The sequence below is a fragment of the Callospermophilus lateralis genome, chromosome 5, assembly GCF_048772815.1.
Source record: "Callospermophilus lateralis isolate mCalLat2 chromosome 5, mCalLat2.hap1, whole genome shotgun sequence".
Lineage (NCBI taxonomy): Eukaryota > Metazoa > Chordata > Mammalia > Rodentia > Sciuridae > Callospermophilus > Callospermophilus lateralis.
The window spans coordinates 25,354,942-25,377,127 of NC_135309.1; the positions used below are offsets into that span (position 1 = coordinate 25,354,942).

General features: G+C 42.5%; 1 protein-coding gene across 3 annotated transcripts; it reads right to left on the bottom strand.

The window, feature by feature from the left end:
- Positions 1 to 13,390: 13,390 nt before the first annotated feature.
- Pttg1 (PTTG1 regulator of sister chromatid separation, securin) lies at positions 13,391 to 21,797 on the bottom strand. 3 transcript variants are annotated; one of them, XM_076855704.1, is made up of 7 exons: positions 21,777 to 21,797; positions 20,820 to 20,918; positions 20,364 to 20,465; positions 19,806 to 19,984; positions 18,381 to 18,474; positions 14,565 to 14,723; positions 13,391 to 13,512 (listed from the first exon to the last, which is right to left on the bottom strand). In XM_076855704.1, the coding sequence occupies exons 1-7, from the start codon at positions 21,787 to 21,789 to the stop codon at positions 13,433 to 13,435; spliced, it is 726 nt and encodes a 241-aa protein (XP_076711819.1). In that variant the 5' UTR covers positions 21,790 to 21,797; the 3' UTR covers positions 13,391 to 13,432. The 3 variants fall into 3 exon arrangements, with proteins under 3 accessions (XP_076711819.1, XP_076711822.1, XP_076711821.1); XM_076855707.1 differs by lacking the exons at positions 20,820 to 20,918; positions 21,777 to 21,797 and adding an exon at positions 20,702 to 20,809; XM_076855706.1 differs by lacking the exons at positions 20,820 to 20,918; positions 21,777 to 21,797 and adding an exon at positions 20,562 to 20,809.
- Positions 21,798 to 22,186: the final 389 nt, after the last annotated feature.

Here is a 22,186-nt window from a genome sequence, read left to right on the forward strand (position 1 = left end):
AATGATAGCATTGACCCTGGACTTGTCTATATGGTGGTGATATTAGGTTCATATCACACAGGAAATGATTTTAGGGGTACATAAAGCTTTAAATAGCATTGATCCACATAATGAGAGAAAATGATTCCTTTTTCACTTCTCTGTGAAGATAGAGTGCTAATATGTCTTTGACACTTGTTCAACTCCCTCTTAAGACAGAGCATGGACCCTTTGCTGGGAAAACTTACCAGCATCAGCAAGAATTCAATAACATTTTCCTTCTTTCTCTTTCTCCTCCTTCTTCTCCTCCATCTCCTCCTCTTCCTTCTCCTCTCTCCCACTCCTCTTCTTCTTTTTTCTTTTTTTCAATGTCACTCTCTTATTATGTCAAGTGACCAGTTTTCCATTTATACATCAAAGTTTCCATTTAAATATATGCATTTAGGTTAAAGAAAAATTGAGTCAATTTAAAGAAAACTATGAAATGCATTACCACTGACTCTAATGCAAAGTAACCTTAAGAACAATTTCAATTAAAATAAACGCCTGACCTTCATAATCACTTTGAAAGTAAACGACTCAAAACTAAAACTTTAAAAGCACATGACTGTACTCATGGTGGGTACATGTGACTAGAAATCCATCACACTAACTGGGGTCAGCTCTACGCTCTGCGACTTCCTCTCTTCATTGCCTTCCCCACCCCTCCACCACTCAGGGGACCTCAACAGTGGCCTAAGCGAGGCGGTTCAAGGAAGGGGAACAGCCTCTCTCCTCACAGGATTGTCACTGTGGACAGTTGCAGGCGAGGAAGAGGTGTGCCGCCCCCTGGTGGACAGTTTGGAAAACCGGCGCCAACGCGTGTCGCTCACTCCTTAGGGCGCACTTTTCTTCCAGGTCTCTCCTCGGTCCTTCGTGAGCAAACGCATAAGCCTGAGTGTACGATGCCTGTGAATTTCACTTCAGGATAGTAAAGGGGATGTTGGAAGCGTTACGAGGGATAATTCCTTAGGCCGACGGTGTCGAGCAGAGTTTCGTCGAGCAAAGAACAAAACCAAGCAAAACAGAACGTGATTCTGAAAATCAGGCGGCTCCCAGAAGCAGAGAAGTTTCCAAGAACTCGGACCCACACCTTGATCACACTGATCAGACGACATTTAAAAAGGGGCGGGGGGGGAGGGGCAGACACAGAAAGCAACTGACCGGCTACTGTCCGTCCATCAATCAGCCCATCAGTTACGACTTAGTCGATTGTAATTGGCTATAGGGCCTCCGTGGCCAGCCAGATCTGGCTACTGGGATTAAACTCTGTAATAGTTTGGTCTGTTGGGCTTACAACAAGTTCCCAGTCCAAATCCATGGGTCTCCTTCAAATTTTTATTTAACACAGAATGAAAGTGGGGTTGTGTCTGATAAAGCTGAGGACCGCTGTCCTCCGATTTATTTACAGGCAGGGCAGGGCAGGGCAGGCCCCTGAGGGGACCATTTCACCCTTCCAAGGGTACCATCTAGCTGGATGCCGTGGGAGTTATCCATCCAATCACAGCTGGAGTTTCCCGTTGTTAAAATGAGTGTCCACGCATACCCACACCCCATGGTGTGACTCTGAGGTTCCACGAGATAATGCATGTGAAGTGCACTTAGCACAGACCTGGCAAGAAAGAAAGCTCTATAAATGTCAAGCAGTGGTGGTGGCGGCAGCGATGATTTCCCTTCCACCAATCCCGGCACCCCAGTTTTAGGTAAAGAGGTCTCAGAAGTATGATTTGACTGTTAAAAAAAAAAAAAAAAAAAAAAAAAACAGAGTTCGGATTGTAGGGCAAAACTTAGCTCACCCATCAAGCTGATAAAGTGCTACAGACAGATCTCACTCACCACCCATCTCAGCTAACAGGTCCAGATTAGCCAAAGCAAGTTACTAGCAAGGCAGGAGGCGCCCTCTAGCGGCAAGGCTGCATTATCTCAGGAAGAAAGGTAGGTGGTGTCAGGGAAAAGCAGAGGACTTAACCTGTCATGGGGAAGGACGAATCAAGCATGGAACTGAGGCAGGAGGTAGTGTTGCCTGAAAGATACAAGCAGTAATTTACTGTCTATTGGTGGACCTTCGAAGGTTCCTTTTTAAATATATATATATATATATATATATATATATATATATATATGTGTGTGTGTGTGTGTGTGTGTGTGTGTGTGTGTGTGTGTGTGTTCTTTTGTTGTTGATGGGCCTTTATTTTGTTTATTTATTTATATGTGGTGCTGAGAATGGAACCCAGTGCTTCACACATGCTAGGCAAGCTCTCTACCACTGAGCCACAACCCCAGCCCCTATAAATTCCTTTTTTATCTGACTCTTCTTGACAGGAAGTGACCTATTCCAGGTCAGGTCCTAAATCAGGGGTGAGGCTTGGAATTGAGCCTACAAAGGTGTTGACTGCAAAACTAGAGCTCTGCTGAGTGGCAACACCCCCACCCCCCAAAATAGGAGCTGTGACATGCCATTTTATATCCTTCATAGCACTTAGCACAGACAGCATATAACATGTAATAGATATCCAATGATTTGATGGAATGATAACATTTATGAAATGATCACTGTTTCCAGCACTATGAATATCTCATTTCATTGGTTGCTCACAATAACTGTAAGCAGAAATAATCTAGTTTACCAATAAGAAAATTCAGTGTCAGAGAGGGTAAGTAACTTGCCTAAGATCACAGAGCCAGGATTTGAATCCAAACATACTAACTCCAGAGCCTGGGCTCTCATTTCACCAGACTAGCAGTTCCCAAATGGCTTGGTTTCAGGATTCCATAACATACTTAAAAAGTAAAAAGTAAAAAACGACAAAAAGCTTTTGTTTCTAAGGATATTAACTATCAATATTTACAGTCAGTGGTAAAAATTACAACTGAGGACATTTTTAAATATTTACCAATTAATTTAAACATTACCATAATAAGCCTATTAATGTTAATTGTTAACACAATTAAATATTTTATGAAAGATAACAATTTTCTCAAATAAAACAAAACCCAGAAAACTGACATTACTTTCATTTTTGCAAAACTCTTTAATATCTGGCTGACAAGAAGACAGCTGGATTCACATAGCTGCTTCTGCATTCCGTCTGCTGCGATATCACACTTCCAATAGCCTCTGGAAAATACCACGGTACACTTTGAAAGAATGAGAGTTAAATGGGCAAATCACATCTTAGTACTGTTACTGAAATGAATTTGACCTCCATGACATTCTGTCAAAGGGACAAATGGACAAAGAGCTCGGTCCTCCAGGGAGTTCATGCCACCTCATTGACTTCAACAACTCCAGTCCATACTCTACTTTCCCCTTGGGTTCTTTCTATTTTCCTGGCCACTCCCTGTCTCCTAAGGCAGCCCTCTTCTCTGTGCTATGGATAGAGCCACCAGGGGGCGATGTGGGACCTCGAAGTGGACTCCTTCTAGCATAATGAGGGGCTCTGTCTTGATCCTAGATGCCTCTTGCTCCTTATGACCAAGGAGCCAAATACTCATTCCTGTTAATGCACATGGAGGGAAAAGAACTTGTGAAAAATCTTCACCCAATTTCCTGTAGACTAAGAATCTCAATTATCAGAGAAAGTACTCTCATATAGATTTTTTTAATATTAATTTTTTAGTTGTAGTAGGACACAATACTATTTATTTATTTATTTTTATGGTGCTGAGGATCGAACCCCGGGCCTCGCACATGCTAGGCAAGCACCCTACCGCTGAGCCACAACTCTGCCCTCATATAGATTTTTTTTTTTTAAGAAAGAGTGAGAGAGAGAGAGGGGAAGAGAGAGATAATATTTTTTAATATTTTTTTTTTTAAGTTTTCGGCGGACACAACATCTTTGTATGTGGTGCTGAGGATCGAACCCGGGTCACACGCATGCCAGGTGAGCGCGCTACCGCTTGAGCCACATCCCCAGCTCCCCTCATATAGATTTAATTAAAACATATGAATGAGTCATTAATAGCAGTATCCTAAAAGACATCCTATTGCTGGGAGTAGAGGTGGATGCCTGTAATCCCAGCAACTCAGGAGTTTAGGTGGGAGGATCCAAAGCTTGAGGCCAGCCTCAGCAACTTAGTAAAACACTGTGTCAAAATTAAAAAGGGTTTGGGATCTAGCTCAGTGGTTAAGCAGGGTTTGATTCTGGTACCAAAAAAGTAAAAGTGAAATATTTCATACCTAGAGGAACCATGCGTGGCTACCCTGGCTGCCATCTCTCCCCTGGTCACCGATCCTTACCTCCCCATGAGCAGCCATGAAGGGAAGCCCTGCTCACTTCCCACCCCCAGGGAGAGGGTAGGGTAGAAACTCCCTGCATCCTTGTTGCTGCTTCCAGACCACACTCCCTGGTTCAGAATCTTAGGTCCTCAGACAGCTATTACTTTGCTGCATACATCTGTGTCAATGTCTTCTGTCCTTGAACATTTTAGCCATGGACTCCGCCATCCTAACAAAACTCCTCTGTGTGCAAGCCAAGGAAAGAGGCCTCAGAAGGAATCAACCCTACTGACACCTTGGTGTTCAAGTCTAGCCTCCAGACACGTAAGAAAATAAATATCAGTTGTTTCAACAACCTCTGGTTTTGGGTTGGTTTGAGACTGGCCTTGAACTCCTAATCTTCCCTTCTCCTCCACACAGGAGTACCTGGGATTACAGTAAGGCAACACTGTACCCAGACACTTTGGGTAGCTCACTACGGCAGCCCTAGTGCAATCATACACCATCATGTCTGGATTAGTCTTTAATTTCAGGAATACATCCCTCCCATCAAATTCAGCATCCCTGGGTTTGAGTACACGTGTGATTTGATGTTCCCTTTTTCCAGGTATATCTTTTCCTGTCCCTCTTTTCATGACCATCCCTTCTTCATCTCACCAACCACACTCATCCCTCTGCCCTAACGACAAGGCAGGGCTGAAACACAAGCTGTTGTATGGCTGGTGTTACATGCCGAGTTCTCAACTAGGAATACAGAACAGTGTACTCAACTTAGTCTCTCTGGGAAGATGAAGATGCTTCTTAATCAAATGCTCTGCCCCTGCCTTCCGCCTCTGAGTTGGTCTCCTACAGTGTTCCTAATGCAGGAAGCTAGGAGTCAGTGGTGGCCTGGGCTCCAAGCAGCAGGCCAATGGCCACCAGCTTCCACCTCTAGGGGCTGCAACCAGAGGTGAGAGGTGCTACGTGATTGCCATGGAAACCCCTCCCACTCCTCAGGCACCAGACGAAGGTGGGGCCTGCTGTCTGTTCCACTGGAGGCTCAGAAAGTGGTTCATCAGTCCTGGCTCCTCCTGTAGGAAAAAAGCCTCTTCACAAGGGACTATAGGCACATATCCTCCTGGGAGCCCTGCACACAGGGACAAAGGCAGGACACTCTGCTCTCTTCTTCCTGCTATGATTCAATCCCACAAACTGATCATTTGCCTATTCTAGGTAAGACTCTGGACTTGGGAACTACAAAAATACACAGGACCTTGGCAAGTGCTCACTGTAGCTGGAAAGGAGAAACAGATCTGCTGTCTGATTTTTCCTATCATTTGAGCACACGTGACCATGTCCCCAAAGCCACTGAGCCCAGCATATTCAAAAGTTAGTTCTGGGCTCACAGAGATGCTGGCTCTGTGAGCATCAACCAGGAAAGAGGCCTGAGAGAAGGTAGTCAACTTTTGGGGTGTCTGTAGAGAAAAGCTGTGTCTAGAGTGGGACACACCAAAAAGCCACAAGAAGCTCTCAAGGAACAAATGAAGGATGGGATCCTCAAGAAGGGGGAATGGCACCTCACCTCAGATGGACACCTGCTTAGCTGCAGGCCCACCAATGGAGTTAAGCAAGGTGAGGCAGAAGGCTTCTGGAGGAACACCCTGGGAGCCTGAGAATATGGCATGTGTCCTTTTGAGTCTTCTTACCACACTATTGGAAGAGAGGAGGATCATTGCTAGGTAGGGACTTACCTACCCTGGTACCCACTCCCAGCCCAGAGATTTCTCAAGTTGGACACTTGCTAGTGTAGCCCAGGCACCGCATCTGAAGATCTCCATGTGGTGTTCCTGAGAAACCTTCATCTATTAGGGCTCTCCGTGGCCCTCAGAGGATAAAAGGACCCCAGGGGTTAGTAATGGAAGAGCACAGGCCATGGACAACATCTAGGCAATAACAAAGGACCATCTGGGAAAGACTGGAGAATAGAGACAAGGCTGCCCTTCTCAGGAGGGGTGGGGGTATTCAACCTAGGCCACACAGAGAACTCCCTGTGGGTGGAGGCCACCAGCATCGTACAGAGCCTAACAACTAGTACCCTGTCACCACTGGCTGTCCTCCTGGACATGGGACTTATTAAGAACCCATGAAGATCCCCACACCCGAAGGGGAGCAGGGAGGCCAGAGACCAGAATAATTGCATGCGGGCGCTCTGGCCCAGCTCTTGCTTGTGCTGAGCAAGAGGGAGGAGCAGGAAGTGAGTCTGAGCCTCAGGTCTGAAAAGCAGGACAAAGGCCTACATTTAAAACCAAATTTACTTTCAATAGAAAGTAACCTGAAGGCTACAAAATCTGTTGGGATGCTGTTAAGCATCACCCACCGCCCAGCAGTCAGCTCAACAAAGTGCAATGAAAAAAGAAAACCACGTTGTGTTTCCAACATGAGCTGAGCCTTCCCAGGAGACAGGTTATATGTAGGCTGAGCTGGGCTCAGAGGAGATGGGAAGCAGCCTCCTGTGCTTGCGCTCTGACCCCCTCTCTGTGGAAGCCTCGAAGAAGGAAGACACCCTGGTACTGCGTGATGTGAACAGTGGGCACACTGCTGTCTTTGGAGCTCTAGGAGAATGGGTCCCCAGAGACCAATGCCATATCCACTCATGTCAGCAAATCCCTAAGCACCTGTCATGTGCCAGGCATGAGACTACAACAATGAACAGTGACCTTACCAGTTTCCAGTGTGGCAGAAAAGAAAGCCAAATGGGCAGATAACTCATCATGGTGAGTATAGCCTGCTCTCCAGACCCTCGGGCTCATCTCATTGAAAATATTCAGGGGCTAAAAATTATATCCATACTGAACATATTCAGGCATTTCTCCTTGTCATTATTTCCTAAATATAGCACAACTGCTTACATAACATTGACACTGTATTATGTATTGTTAAGTAATGTAGAGATGACTTGAAGTATGCAGGAGGATGGCACAGGTTAGATACTATGCCATTTTGCATAAGGGATTGAGTGAGAATTCTCAGATTTTGGTACCAATGGGGCATTCTGGAGTTAATTCCCTACAGATACCAAAGGACAACTGTATTAGAAAAATGTGTGTCTGGATAGTGTAGTCTAATTGGCTAATAGAACAAAAGAGGGGGGCACCTAACCCAATCTTGGCAGTCGGGAAAGACTTCCATTAGAACCACCTCAGTGGAGAGTTAATGGACAGGTGTGAGCCAGTCAAATGGGAGAGAGCACATCATCTTCAGAGGGGCTGCCAGGAGGCATGGAGCGCTGCACTGAACAGCTGAGACTTCATCCCAACACAGAGGGGCATCATTCAAAAGTGAATGAAGTAGAGGCTGACTATTTAATGGGTATGGGTTTCTTTAGGGGGGAATTAGAGTGGTGATGTTTGCATGCACTGAAGGTACTAAAAGCCACTGAACTGCATAACTTCAAAATGGCAAATTCTATACTATGTGAATTTTCACTGAACTTTAAAAAAAAATGACAACTAGAAAGAACTTTTCATTCCAACCAAGATGGAGTAAGGGACTAGATTTACCCTCCTGCCTGAAACAACCCAAGAACAGGACAAAATATTTGAAACCAAGCTTCTAAGAGAGTAGATATCAGGAGGAATAAAAGAGGTGAACCCAAAGACTGTCCCAGTTTGCATTGAGGGTTTCCAGGCTGCAGAGCTTGGGAGCAGAACCCAGGCAGAGGCCAGCGGACTTTCCCGAGTTGAAAAGAAAAAACAGAGGAGACCAAGGGGAGCCAGAGGCAGCTGGAGTTTACAGAGCCGAGCACTGGGGCAAAGACTGGCATTGAGTGAGAACCTGGAAAATTTGCAGAGCGTGTCCATCTAGTCTTCAAAAGAACAACTGATCAACATTTGGCATGTGAGAAAATGAGCCAAAAGGATTGGGGAGAACACCTGGAACTCTCATAAGGCCACAGACAGTGTCTGTTCCACCAGCCAGATTGTATAAAGCCTCATAATTCACGGAGCAGTGCTTAGAGTCCCAAGAGTCTGATACCCAAGTAGTAGGGACAAATTAGCCACAGGCTAAAAGCTCCACTGGTGTGGCTAACAAGCCTTCTCAAATCAAATTGCTTCCAAGTAACTTAACCATACTCCAGGACAAAGTTTAGACATATTTGCAGAAATGTGAATATATCCAGCACAGAAGAAAAAAAAAAAAAAACACTAAAATTCATGCAAGTACGAAAACAACCCATGATAAAAAAAGAAAACCCAACCCAGAACTGAGCCAGATGTTAAGCTGAGCAGACAAGGACATTAAAAGATTTTGAAAACATGTGTTAAATATTAAGTAGAGACATGGAAAATATAAGACAGACCCAAGCCAAAATTCTACAGTTGAAAACAATCTCTGAAATTTAAGTGACACCATCACATTTGCTCAATTGGAAAGCTCATCCGGCTGCCATCTGGAGGGTGGGTTGGGGGGTATCTATTAAAGTATGTTAATATTCTGACAGCACAGGTAAGAAATGATAGTCTCAAACAGTCACAGTAGAGCTGGGCAGAATCGGGCCTTTTTGAAACATTTGAGAAGTGGCAGTGCAGGCCAGGTGTGCGGTGAGCCAAAGATGACCAGAAGGTGAGACCCAGATGAGGAAAGCAAGCTTGTCCTCTACTCAAGATGCAGAGGGCACCAACTGCCTCACATGGAATCAGAGATGGGCAAGACAGCCCAAGCAATAAATGCAACTGGGGAGGCCACTCTGTGAAGCCACCCATGTGTCCCATGGAGTGCCAGACACAGGGAGGGGCCACGCACTCAAGTACTGGAGGCTGTTGCAGCTGACTTCTGCAGAGAATGAGCATGGAAGAGGTGACAGTTGAGTGCCAGACAGGGACAGAAGAGTTCAGAGTTTATCCAGGGCACAATGTGAATGGACTAGCAGGCTTTGAAGAGGGGACCAACAATTGTTTTTACATATAAAAAAAAAAATTGGGGGTGGGTGGGTACTAGGGATTAAACTCGGGGCACTCAACCACTGAGCCACATCCCCAGCCCTATTTTGTATTTTATTTAGAGACAGGGCCTCACTGAGTTGCTTAGCACCTCATCATTGCTGAAGCTGGCTTTGAACTTGTGATCCTCCTGCCTCAGCCTCCCGAGCTGCTGGGACTACAAGCCTGTGCCTGGCTTAAAATATCATTCTTGTTAATGGAGAAAGCATGGGCAGGAAGAGGAATGGCAGAAACAAATGACCAGCTAGAAGGTTTTGGTCATTCAAGATGACAGTTTGCATGTGACAAATGGACAGAAGTGAGTAACTAAGAATATATACCAGAAGCAGACCCATCAGACCAGGTTTTCATTCATTTTGCCAAAGTGGACACTGAACTCAGGAACTACCTAACACTAATCTACATTCCCACTCCTTATTGAGACAGGGTCTAAGTTGCCCAGGCTGGCCTTGAACTCGTGATCCTTCTCCCTCAGCATCCCAAGAAGCTGGGATTATAGGCATGCACTACCACACCAGCCCCAGTCCTGGTTTTAGAATGGATGTGAGAAAAGATGGACAAGGATAGGAAGAAGTGGGCTGGGGATGTGGCTCAAGCGGTAGCACGCTCGCCTGGCATGCGTGCGGCCCGGGTTCGATCTTCAGCACCACATACAAAACAAAGATGTTGTGTCTGCCGATAACTAAAAAAATAAATATTAAAAAATTCTCTCTCTCCCCCCCCTTCTCTCACTCTCTTAAAAAAAAAAAAAAGGATAGGAAGAAGTGACAAGGATACTCCCATGTTTGTGACAGGAGTAAATGCCATTTAATGGAGTACAGAAAGCTCACACATGGCAGATATGGGAGGGAAGAATGAAGAATTCCAGTTTAGATATAATTGATGAGATCACAAGTAAGCAACTACAGAGGAGGACATGGTGTCAGGGGAGAGACCAGGGTTAGATACAGGAATGTGATGTCATCAGCACATAGGTGGTGTTTTGAGCCACAATAGACATGATCATACAGGGAGTTTGCAGAGTCAAGATGACAAGACTGAGCTCCTATAATTTGACACTTGAGTAAGGTGGGACTGTCCATAGCTAGAGAAGTATGTAGAGGCAAGGAAGAATTTTTAGTGACGGAGATAAGGCAAGGAGATGGCAACCCAGAGTACCTGCGAAGGGACTGACCTGTGAGAGGAGGGACGCTCTGATGCAAGGTCAGTTCTGCAGAATAAATAGTAGCAAGGCATTCCTCTTAACAACCATACCCTCTACTAGGGAGGATAGACAGTGTCCAGGGAGGCAACGGTGGTGGGCAGAAGTTTAAATAAAGGTAGGAAAAAGTTTTGTCTTATTGCTAACAGATGCCAGAATTTAAGACAACAAAAATACCAAGATAAAAATTACCAGTATTCATGGAGCATCTGCTTAAAGTTCTCAAAGTCTCAACACACAGTAAATGTATTGTAGTCTGACTAGCAGAGGAAAAGATCAAATCACCCCATGCTCAGTGTTGACCCAGAGGACAGCAATTAATCATTTCTGGACTAACTAGTTCTGTTGCTCCCAGCCCTTGGTTCCTTCCATTCCCAAGAGATGATTTTCAGAAGTTTCTGTTTGAACATGAAAGTCATTCAAAATTACTTTGCTTTTCACAGTGACTCTGATACCTGAGGATATTAGATCTAATAAATCCCACTAAAACCCAATGTCCTAGGAGTCTTACTATATTCTCTTCTCTTAGTTCTCTTTCTACTCATTCCAGAAATGTAGACTGGTTCAGTTGTGTTTATAGGGTAGACAGTTTTAAAGTCAGGATCAGTGGCTGCAGGTGTTTCTAGTATTTCATGCCTAATACCTTTTAGCTTCTTCCAATAACAATGGCAATGAAAGGCTTGGAAAGTTTCCCATTCTAACCTGACTGTTGTTGCTACAAAGGTTCCAGGGGAAAGGCTCCCCACATGGCTAAGCTCAAGCAGATTCAAGTAATTCCATGATCCAAGCAAGGGAAGCGAGCTGAGGCTAGGTCCAAAAAGAGAACAGAAAGATTGCTTCAGTTCCCTTCAGGGCCCTTTGAAGTAGGGTCTGTAGGCTAGAAGGCCCATACCCCACCTCAGAGACAGCCAGCATTCTGCCACCAGCTCTGCCCGGGTTGAAAACCAACTATTACCAGATCTGCTTTGCCAAGACCTTCCACAATCACAGGTAAGAGAAACAACTGGAAGTTTAAATGGTGGAAATGATACATTTTCAAAACTATCAAGTACCTCCCACCCTAAAAGCAAATAAAAATCCAGACAACCATTTACAATCTCTATTTTGATTCCATAACCAGAGTGAGAATCAAAATGAAACAGGGAAAATCTGGGCAAACCCCTAGCTGCACTTTGATCAACTTCACAGGTCAAGTCGCTGAGCAGTACACCCCATTAGATTTACCGTAGAATAACGCCTCTGGGGTATCGTATCCTTGGCAATGATGGTTTAAGCCGCTTCAGCATCTTGGGAGGCCTCTTGTGTCTCTTAAACCCACTGGAACCACAGACCTTCTCTTGGGCCTGCACAGGTGTCCAGCAGGCAACCTTGGACTTGAAAGGACTGAAAGTTCCACCTGGATCATACTCATGCTGCCATTTTTGAATATTGGTCTTATGAAGAACAATCAGGTTGGACTGCTGGTGCACAGGTCAATTCATTTACTTTCCCCATCTCCAGTCACCTTCTCCCCCACCACAGGCCACCCCGTGACACTGCTGGTGGCAAGTTCTGCTCCTTCACTAACGTTGAAGTATAACATTAGAGAAGCACACAGAGGCAAGCATATGAAGCAGGGTTTATTTCAAAAGGGATAACAGACTTCTGCCAGTAAACGGGGGCCATAGCTGGTATTCTGTATCCCAGGAAGTGAAGGTGTTCTGCCTTTTTCTATGTCCTAGGCTTCCTTTGTTCTCCTGCTCTCTTCCCCCTTACCTCTCTCCTTCCTAGTGACTAGGCCCAGGAAATGCTTGGCAGGATGGCCAAAAAGTGGGAAACAGTTGGGCTGGAGGGGCCAGGGAGAAGTTATAGTGGCAGGAAGGGGGCCCAGGGCAAATTAATTAGCAACTTTTATAATTCCCTGTAGGGAGGGACAATTCCTGGGACAGGTTACCTTAACAACAGGTTCTTGGTAAGAGTAGAGGAAGGACTCTGAAGGAAATAACATTTCAATCCCTCCAATGGCCACATCCCATAAAGATCCGTAATTCCTATCCTCCAGGAGGCAGATTTGAGACTTGGGGTTCCTACCTCATGAAAAACATTTGTAGTTCCATGTGGTGTTACACACCAGTAATCCCAGTGACTCAGGAGGCTGAGGCAGAAGGTTCATAAGTTTGAGACTGACCTGAGCAGCTTAGTGATACCTTGTATGGAAGTAGAAAAATTAAATGGGCTAGGGATATAGCTCAGAAGTAAGCACCCCTGGGTTCAATCCCTAGTACCAAAAAATAAAACAAACTCTTTGGCAAAACTGACTCAGTGTTTAGCATACCGTGTGGAAGAGCGGCAAAACAGGGCTCATTCAGTAACAAAAATATCAGCTCTATCATGTTCTAGCTCTTCTCACCTTTGGCAAATCAGTGATCTAAGCCTCACTATCCTCATCTGAAAAATATCAAACATTAAACAATACTTCCAAATACTTAATTTCCAAAGAAGATAAACAGCTGAATACAGTTTCTTACAGGTACAGAGCAGATTTACTCTGGGTAACTTATCTGTAGTGATCTTTAAAGAATCAAAGATCCCAAGGAGGTTGAAGTGTATAAAGGTTTTCAAAGTCTGATTACTAAATAGTGGGTATTAAAGTCATTAGAAACTAAATAGAACCAGCAATAAAGAATGCCTAGCAATAAATACCTAATGAGCTGGAAGTGGCTCTTCTAATTAAGAGATCTAATAACTGTCACTAGTTAATGGCCACAAAAAAAGCAATAAAGTACACATTGAAGAGTATATTTGTCAGGGAAAATAGTGGCAGCTTCTAAAATAAACTGTTAAAACAAACCATAGGGTTTTAAGGTAAGATTTTACAAATCAGACAAATCTTCCTTGTCAGAAGGTCTGTTAAACACTTCAGCCTAGTTCTTAGTTCTTGTATTGCTTTAAGTAAATTCCAATACCAATCACAAAATTAGAGCCTGTTAAACAAATGCTTTATTAACACAAACAAACTACAAAGCACTAAGAAATTTAAATATCCATGTCATAACAAACGGGTGGCAATTCCACATCCAGGGTTGACAGAATGCTTGAAGGGGACTGCAGCGGATCTACAAAAGAGGAAGTTCTCATTAAATTTCTGTAAACCTTGAGTTGTCCAAATCAACAGACTAGCTGTCACTTTTAGTCATGAACTCATGTTTTTTATCTAATGAATCCCTACCCGCAACCCCACCTCACACACACTTCTTAATATGCAGCTATGGTCCCAGAATTGACCTTTATCAGGATATGTCTTAGAAGTACCTGAATCTCAACTCTTCTTAGAATAAGAGCTAGCAGCTTAACAAATGATAAAACAGGACTAGCTATCTCATAGGGACAAACAGGAAGCACAGTGAGGATGGCTTCTGACCACGCAAACTAAGACCTCAAACCTTGGGCAGTAACAAAATAGTGTCATTCTACGCTAGAGCACAGGGGGTCTCAAACCTCTATTAGTGTGGATGTCTGCTAAGAGCCATAGCCAAGTAGTATGATGCATGACATTTTTGGTTGAAAGGTGATGCCAGTAAGACATTGAGATGATATGACTATGTTAAGATCTGCATTCATATGGATATTAGACCTCTGCTGTCCACCTCGGCCAGCTAAGGGACTCCTGGAGAGTTCCCATTGGTTGGGGAAGTGCGGTAGGAGGGAATTCCTGTTGGGGTCCGGGATAACGTGTGTGGGTCAGCATATTTACCGGGAGCTTACAGGGCATTGGCTTACAGGGCATTGGCGGGAGTTTCAAAAATAAAATTTGTTCCTGTTTGAGTAGCTCGTGATTTTTGTGCCCAGCCAGACTGCGGCAGATGTCACTGGAGTTCTCTCCATACAAGTTTTGTATACACTTCAACTTACAGCCTAAGAAGCTACACATTAAATTGAATACTTTTGCAATATCCAAGACTGATTATATTTCAGAATCACTTCACTTGGCCAAGGCATTGGGGACTAAAATACAAAATACCAACTGAGAAGAGTTTTCAGGTTTCTGCAATTTTCACCTTTAAGCATAGAAATTACCCATATTCTGCATAACTCTTGTCCCCACAGTAATGGATGTTGTTATGAAACAGGTCGTTTTCAGCCTTCAAGAGGGCACCTTTTCACTTACCAGATGCCCATGGTGGTGACGGCATCTTCACAGGCGAAGGGGGGCCCAGCTGCAACAGCTTTTCAAGTCCTCTCTCCTCGTCAAGGATCATGAGAGGCACTCCACTCAAGGGGAGGTGAGCAATCTGATGCTCCTCAGGCAGGTCAAAACTCTCAAAATCTGTCAGAGGGAAAGCATCTTATCAGGACAGCAGATCTCAGTGGTCAGCAAAATGCTGGAGGTCAGAGAACCTTTCAGAGGATCCACAAGGTCAAAACTACCTAACAAGGTTAATACCTTTTCAACTGTTGACATCTGCATGGTCGGTATTAAAGCAATGGTGGATAGACCTGCTGGTGCCTTAACACATATCAAGGCAGTGGCAATGAACTACATTAGTAGTCACTACACTCTTCACCATTATTCAGTTGTAATTAAAAAAAAAAAAATAAAGTCACTTCACCATAGAGATTAACAAGTATAATCTCATTCACTCTCAACTCTTAAAAAGAGATCTTAAGATTCCGTGTGACAGAATGAAAAATGTGTCATGAAATATTTGTCATACACCAAGGTATGATTTCCTCCCCTGCCTGGTACTGGGGATTGAACTCAGGGATACTCTACCCCTAAGCTACATCCCTAAGCCTTTTCATCTTAAGACATTGTCTCACCAAATTGCCCAGGCTGGCCCCAAAGTTTTGATCCTCCTTCCTCAGCCTCCCCAGTTGCTGTAATTACAGGTGTGTGCCACCATACCCAGCTGAGGATTATCTCCAATAAAAGAATTTGTGTGATTATTTGAGTTGCAAGATAAACTAGAGGACCTTCTCTGGAAACATTTTCACTTCAAAGAACAAAGGAACAACTACGGTCATTCAAACTTGGGTATCTGTCACACACTTTCTCAAAGGAATGAAGGATATCTATCACACTTCAAAGAAAACAGTCTGTGCCAATAACAAAATTCAAGAGCATTAAGAAAAAATTGACAACTGTGGAAAACTTATTTGCAATAGTTTGCAAAATAAGTTTTTCACGCTGTCATGCTATCATTAGCTAATACTTTTCTGATGAGAGCAACAGTGATTATTAATGGGTTTTTGATGTTAAATGATGAAACATTTAACATTAGATAAACATTAGATATTTACCTCTCAATGAACCAATATTTCTAAGTGATCAATGCATAATAAATGCAAAGACAGAATATATAGTGTGACACCAAAGTAGTGTACTATCAGAATACACAATGTTCACTGGTAATGGTCCCAGTTATAATTAAAAATTAAAATGTAAGACTACTTTGCAATTATATGTTCAGATACAGCCACTTGTTTTAGAGAGGAACATAAGAAAACCATTGACATTCATCTGATAAGACTTATACTCCCCCTTTCCTAACTCTACATCTGCATGAGGCCTGATGTTCTTAATTTGCCTTAGCTAAAACAGATGCAACAGATTACAGAATTTGACAAGAATTCAATTGTCTTATTAAGTCCAATTAAGCAAATTTTCAAAAATATAAACCATACCATTCTTATCACTAGATCTGTTTGGAAACTTGTCTTATGTTAATTTATGAGTTTATTATTTAATAAATTAATATTCCTAGAATGTCTTAGTTTTAATTTCTAATATAGGAAATATAAACAGGACACATAAGCAGAAAATTTTGGGGATTTTCAATTTCTAAAACCTTAAAAGGGTCCCGAGACCAAAAAGGAACCACGTATTAGGTAACTTTCTGTCCTATAACCCAAGTGCCTTACTTCTTAAGAATTACCTAAAACAATCAATTTCTCTTGATAGCAAAAGAAGTTTGATTGAAAAGGAAAATTCAAAACACTATTTCAAAGAGGTTAAGTGTTCTCCCAAAAGATCAGAAAGTGGTTGTTCTCATCTTTGTACTTAGCTGTGGAAGGGCTCTGAAAACCTAGGTCCTTGGGAATTCATCTGCTCTTTTTCAAGGCTGATAAAACCCTGAAGTCAAAAAGATATTGAGTGATATGACTACAACTTAAAACCACAGAATTATAAAGAAAACCATAAATAGACAAAAGACTCCAGAGGAAAACCAGGTACAGTGGCGCACGCCTGTAATTCCAGCGGCCCGGGAGGCTGAGGCAGGAGGATTGAGTTCAAAGCCAGCCTCAGCAAAAGTGAGGCACTAAGCAAATCAGTGAGACCCCGTCTCTAAATAAAATACTAAATAGGGGACTGGGGTTATAGCCCAGTGGTAGAGCATTTGGCCTAGCATGTGTGAGGCACTAGGTTTGATCCTCAGCACATTAATAAAAGCTTTAAAAGACATTAAAAAAAAAAAAAAAATAGGGCTGGGGATGTGGCTGAGTGTCCAATTCAATTCCAGGTAGCCCTTCCCCCTTTCCCCCCCCCAAAAAAAGACTCCAGAGGAAATAAGTCTGCAGTATTACAGGGTTAATTTTATCCCCAAAGAGCTCTTTTTAAAATAAGTAAATCAGTAAGAAAGTCACATAACCAAAGGATAATGAATGCAAACAGAAAATTCCAAAAACTGTCAAAAATATGCAGGACTACTTGGCAATCTTTCCTCAAATACAGCTTGCTATGGTCCTCCTTCCTGGCCTATACATATAAAATCTACCTCATTTTCCTTAATGGCTAAATGGCAATCATTAGCATGGATATACTACATTTTATCAAAACTTAACCCCCCCTGCCCAACTCAGCAAACATTCTCAAAGTTAACCCTCCAGATGGTCAAAAATCACAACATAATTCCAAGAATACTAACTGCACAATTGTCTGTTATATAAAAAGCCGAAACAATCTGAATGTGTTAGTAAAATATTACTAAAAGCCATTTGGTTAAAGGGGCTAGAAAGCTGGATCAGAAATCTCTATGGCCCTCACCAGGTGCAATAGGAAACACCTGAAATACCAAAGACTTGTGTGGCCTGAGGCAGAAGAATAACAAGGCTAGCCTCAGCAAATTAATAGACTCTGTCTCAAAGTAAAAATAATTTGAAAAGGACTGGAGAGGTAGCTCAGTGGTAAAGCACCCATAGGCTCAATGCCCAGTTAAAAAAAAAAAAAAAAAAAAGAATTCTATAAGACCCTGCCAGACCTGCCCCCATGCTTCACTTACCTTTCATTCCCCAGAACACAGTCCTTTCCCCTACCTTGGCTCTTTGCACACTTGATCTACAATACTTTCTTGTTCACTCAGTGAGATTATCTGGTCAACGACTGCCTTTCCCGCTGAACTATGGGCTCCCTCATGGCAGGGCCCCATGTACCATGCTAACCACTGCATCCAAACCCTAATAGCGCTTGACACATAGAAACCTCTCCTCAACTACTAGAGTAAATGAAAGCCTGAAAAACTGGTCCTATGATGGAAGATATTTCAGATAAATACAGCTGATTGAAGGAATTTTTTTAAAATGTTTTCACGAGTTTTTTTTTTTAAACCAAGAAAATAATTAACCAACCACGGTACTCTCAGGTATTGCTTAATTTGACACAAGGGCTCTTTGCACACCCTGAAAAAGCTTTCTAGTCAGACTGTCCACACTGGCACTTGCTCAATATTGGGCACACCTCCCCTAGGCACTATACTTTTGAGAACAGGAACATCCTCCTATACCTTTGCTCCCATTCCCCTCCTGACAAAGGTGATACCTCACGAATGATTCCACCTAAACAAGTATATTTATTCTAAGCAACCCAGGTTTGATCAGTCTCATTACAGTCTAGGGTTATATATTGTAGTCACAAGTTACAGCTGAGTTGAATTTACGAGAGAAACCAGAGATCAAAAGCAATTTTTGCCACACCAAAAGATACTACCTAAAGGATTGAAGGGAAAGAAGTTTTCTATTTCTGGATAGGTCTCATCGGAGGCAGGAACAGAGCTTTTTGCTTTAACAGTCTTCTCGGTATTCTAAAATAAGACAAGAAAAAGTGTTAGCAAGAATGGAAGTCTTGTCAAACTAGCAGCACAAAAGATGTTAAGGCCTCTTCAAACATATTACTTCACCACATTTTCAAATTTGCCAATTTCATACTGTCATCTATGAAGCTATAATCCTTAGTTTTCATGATTATAACCCCAAACAATCTAAATATATATAATTCAAACAGTTCTAATAAACTGGCTCAAAAGTTGAAGACTTATTATTAGCACCTATTAACATAATTTAGAGCTAATCAACTCAATTATCCAAACCTAACCGAGGAAAAAATGAGTATTAGTGCTGAGAATAGTAGCTAATCCTCAAAGTCATTTTTGATTTATAGAAGTGTGATTTTTTTTTTCACACCACTGTTACGCTAATTATTTGTTGGGTTAATATTATCAAGTGTGTCTTCCTCAAATACAGTTAAGAGGTAGCAAGTGATAGTCTAGGACTTTTGAAAAACAAGTAGACATTGACTTAGTAGAACAAATGGAAGCTTCAGTATTCTTGATTTACCTTACTTCATATGTGCGTACCTAGAGGAAATCTCTCACAGGTTTCCCACATTTCAGTTCTAGGTAACAGTCTCATTCTTCCCGTATCACTGCAATATCTGCATTTAACATTTTCTTTTTTCTTTTTTTTTTTAAACAGACACCCCTGTCCTAAGCTGCACTACATGTATGTCACAGGTTTGATGTAACCGTCTTCTAATACACATTAAATAAGTATTCAAGGTGTTAATCCATATGCTAAACTCATATTTCACAACAAAGTCCTCTCAGTCCGGGATACAATGTCCTGTACCTTGTGACCACATAAAAAGATCAGCATGCTAGCAAATAAATGGTCCCTTAACAAACTGGTGCTTTCTCTGGGAGGTAGGGAAAATGTTGGTAGCACCTGAATAAGATCATCAGGCATCCTCTCAGTATTTTATGTACTTTTTAATTAGATAATACAAACCAACCTGCTGCCAGATACCAGTTTAGGTCAGGTGAGGTGAAATTACACATTAGTTACTTCTAGTTAAAGATACAGAGAAGTGGGCTGAGGCTGTAGCTCAGTGGTAAAGCACTTGCCTCACATGTGTGAGGCACTGGGTTCCATCCTCAGCACCATATAAAAATAAAGATACTGTGTGTTCATCTACAACTAAAAAATGTATTTAAAAAAAAAGATACAGAGAAGTAAAATGTGATTCTACTCTGCATTTCCCTTCTACTTAGGGGGAAAACAGCCAAGTAGGATGCAACAGTCATTTTCAGAGCCAAAAGTGCTGAAGTTTAAACAATACCTTCATAGCAATACTTACCTTTTTGGCAGGGAAGGTTGGTTGTTTTTGTTTGAGGGGTGCATTGGTCTTTACTGTCTTTTCTGTAGCTCTGTTGACAGTTCCCAAAGCCTTTCTGACAGTTTTAGGGGCTGGCGGAGCATCAAACCTTTTGCCAACAAGTGGTGTTGAAACCTGAGACCTCCCATCTAAGGCTTTAACTAGCAAAGAAAAAGTATCACCATAAGATTAGACCAGTGAATTCCTTTGTAACTTCAATGCTCTCTATATAAACTTGCCCTAATTCTTACCCCCAAAGCTGACCCTCATTTTTGGTAGTAACTAAGAGCATATCACAAGTACTGAAAGTATTGTTCAAGTCATCTCATTAACATCCTGAGAACAAGGGCTGAAGTGTGATTCTGGTAGTGAGCTTACTTAGTATGTGGAGGCCCTGGGTTGTATCCCTAACACCAAAAAAAAAAAAAAAAACTATTGGGTATTTAAATGACTAGTTGCCTACGAACTCACTAAATGCTCAATTGGGTCCAGGCCACATCCATAAAACCTTAGTGTCCAACTGCAGCCTTATATACTCACCAGGCCCAGGACCCCGCTTCAGCACCTCCTTAGGAGCCACACGGGTACAAGGTTCTCCATTTTCCTTATCAATAAAGATCAGAGTAGCCATTCTGGATTGCTCTAGGGATGAAACGTACGTATGAGAAACCGGGAACTGGGGAAGGAGAGAAAAGCAAAGGTATAGCACAGATCAAACTTTCCGCCCAGGGGACGTACGGACAAAAACAAGAGCCTTGAGCCACCAGGAACTTAAGACCGAGTCAGAGGCTCAGAGGTCTAAACAGGCTGTTTGGGACAGGCTCTCATTAGAAGAGAATCCCGTGCGCCCAGGACGCAGCCCAAGGCCCCTTCTGCACCGGCATCGGCATCGGAGTCACCGGAGTCACGGGCACACGGCCCCAGCTCCCAGCCCGACACCACTCCGCCTTCACACCGCTGAACCCGGGTCCTTCACGCTGTTTCCAACAAACTCACCCAAAACCGCGCGGCCAGAGACGCCGCACGCCCGCGGTTTAAAACACAACACGCGATTCAATTGGCTCCTCCGCGAGGAGGCAGGGCCTGGGGCGGAGTCTGTAAAAAAGAACCAATGAGAGGAAACCACACTGCCAGGACCCACCCAAAACCTCTTTCTCCGGAAGTCTGTGATTCCTTTCCTACCAAGAAAAAAAGAAAAAAAAAAAAAACCCTGGGAGGCTTTTTGCTCTCCATAATGTTGAGCTGTGTGGACTAACGCACTGACCCAATGTTACTGTTTTATTGTTTTGAGGTCGTTTTTATTCAGTTGACACTGTAGAAAGGATTGAAAATAAAGCATATATTTCCATTTCTATTTATTTCTACTTATTTTCAAATACTGTAAAAATTTGGTAGGCTTGGAAAAAAAGAATGGAGATCATCTGAAAGCCTAGCCCCACTGAAATAAGCAGTCTTCCTTTATATGCAGCCTTATAAAATAAAAGTTAATGTTTACATTCCTTAATACAAATTATTTTTTTTAAAGGGGGTTGGGTGGGAGGGGATTCTATCGAGGCAGAGACTTTAACTATCACATTTGAAAACACATACACGCATGGGATCAGGGGATAAACTTTCAGAAGAGGAAGCACACTCAAGTGACAGGAAATTCTGTAACCAAAATCATTGCTTATTTCCCAGTTTTTTATTTTATATGTATACTTTCGATTTGGGGGTGCATCTCAGTGGTACAGAGAGGACTTACCTACCAGCCTTTATGCCCTGGATTTGATCCCCAACACCGCAAAAAAAAAAAATTTAAAGACAAAAACCTCACATGTATACTTCCCAAGAAGGATAGGAATATTATAAATGCTATTGTTTTCCAACGCAAAAAAAATATATATTTTCTAGTATTTTTTGTTTTCTCATAATAAAATGCAAGTTCACTTCAGGGCGATGTGACATAATTACCAAAACGTGCCATCTCGTAGCTCCTGATATTTTTCTAGCGGCTTCTTCCAACTGAGAATTATTTGAATGATTAGGGTCTTTCTCACTCTGTATAGTGCAAACTCGAGGAAAGACACTTTGTGTTCACACACATCCCTAGCGTGCTACATTGGCTGGCTACTAATTACTAGTAATTTAATTGCTTCATTTAGTTCATACGTCACAAACTTCCCTATTCATGAAATAGCCCTCTAGCGAGTTTTAAGCTGTTGCTTGTTTTAGTACTAAATTTCGGGAGGTTTTTGCATCCTACAATACTGCTATTCTAATAGGAACACGGATTTCCAGAAAGTGTGGAAAAGCTGCACAGCCAAAAGTTATCAAACTGCCCAGGATAACCAGATTAAAAAGGCACAGCTCAACTCTCGCGA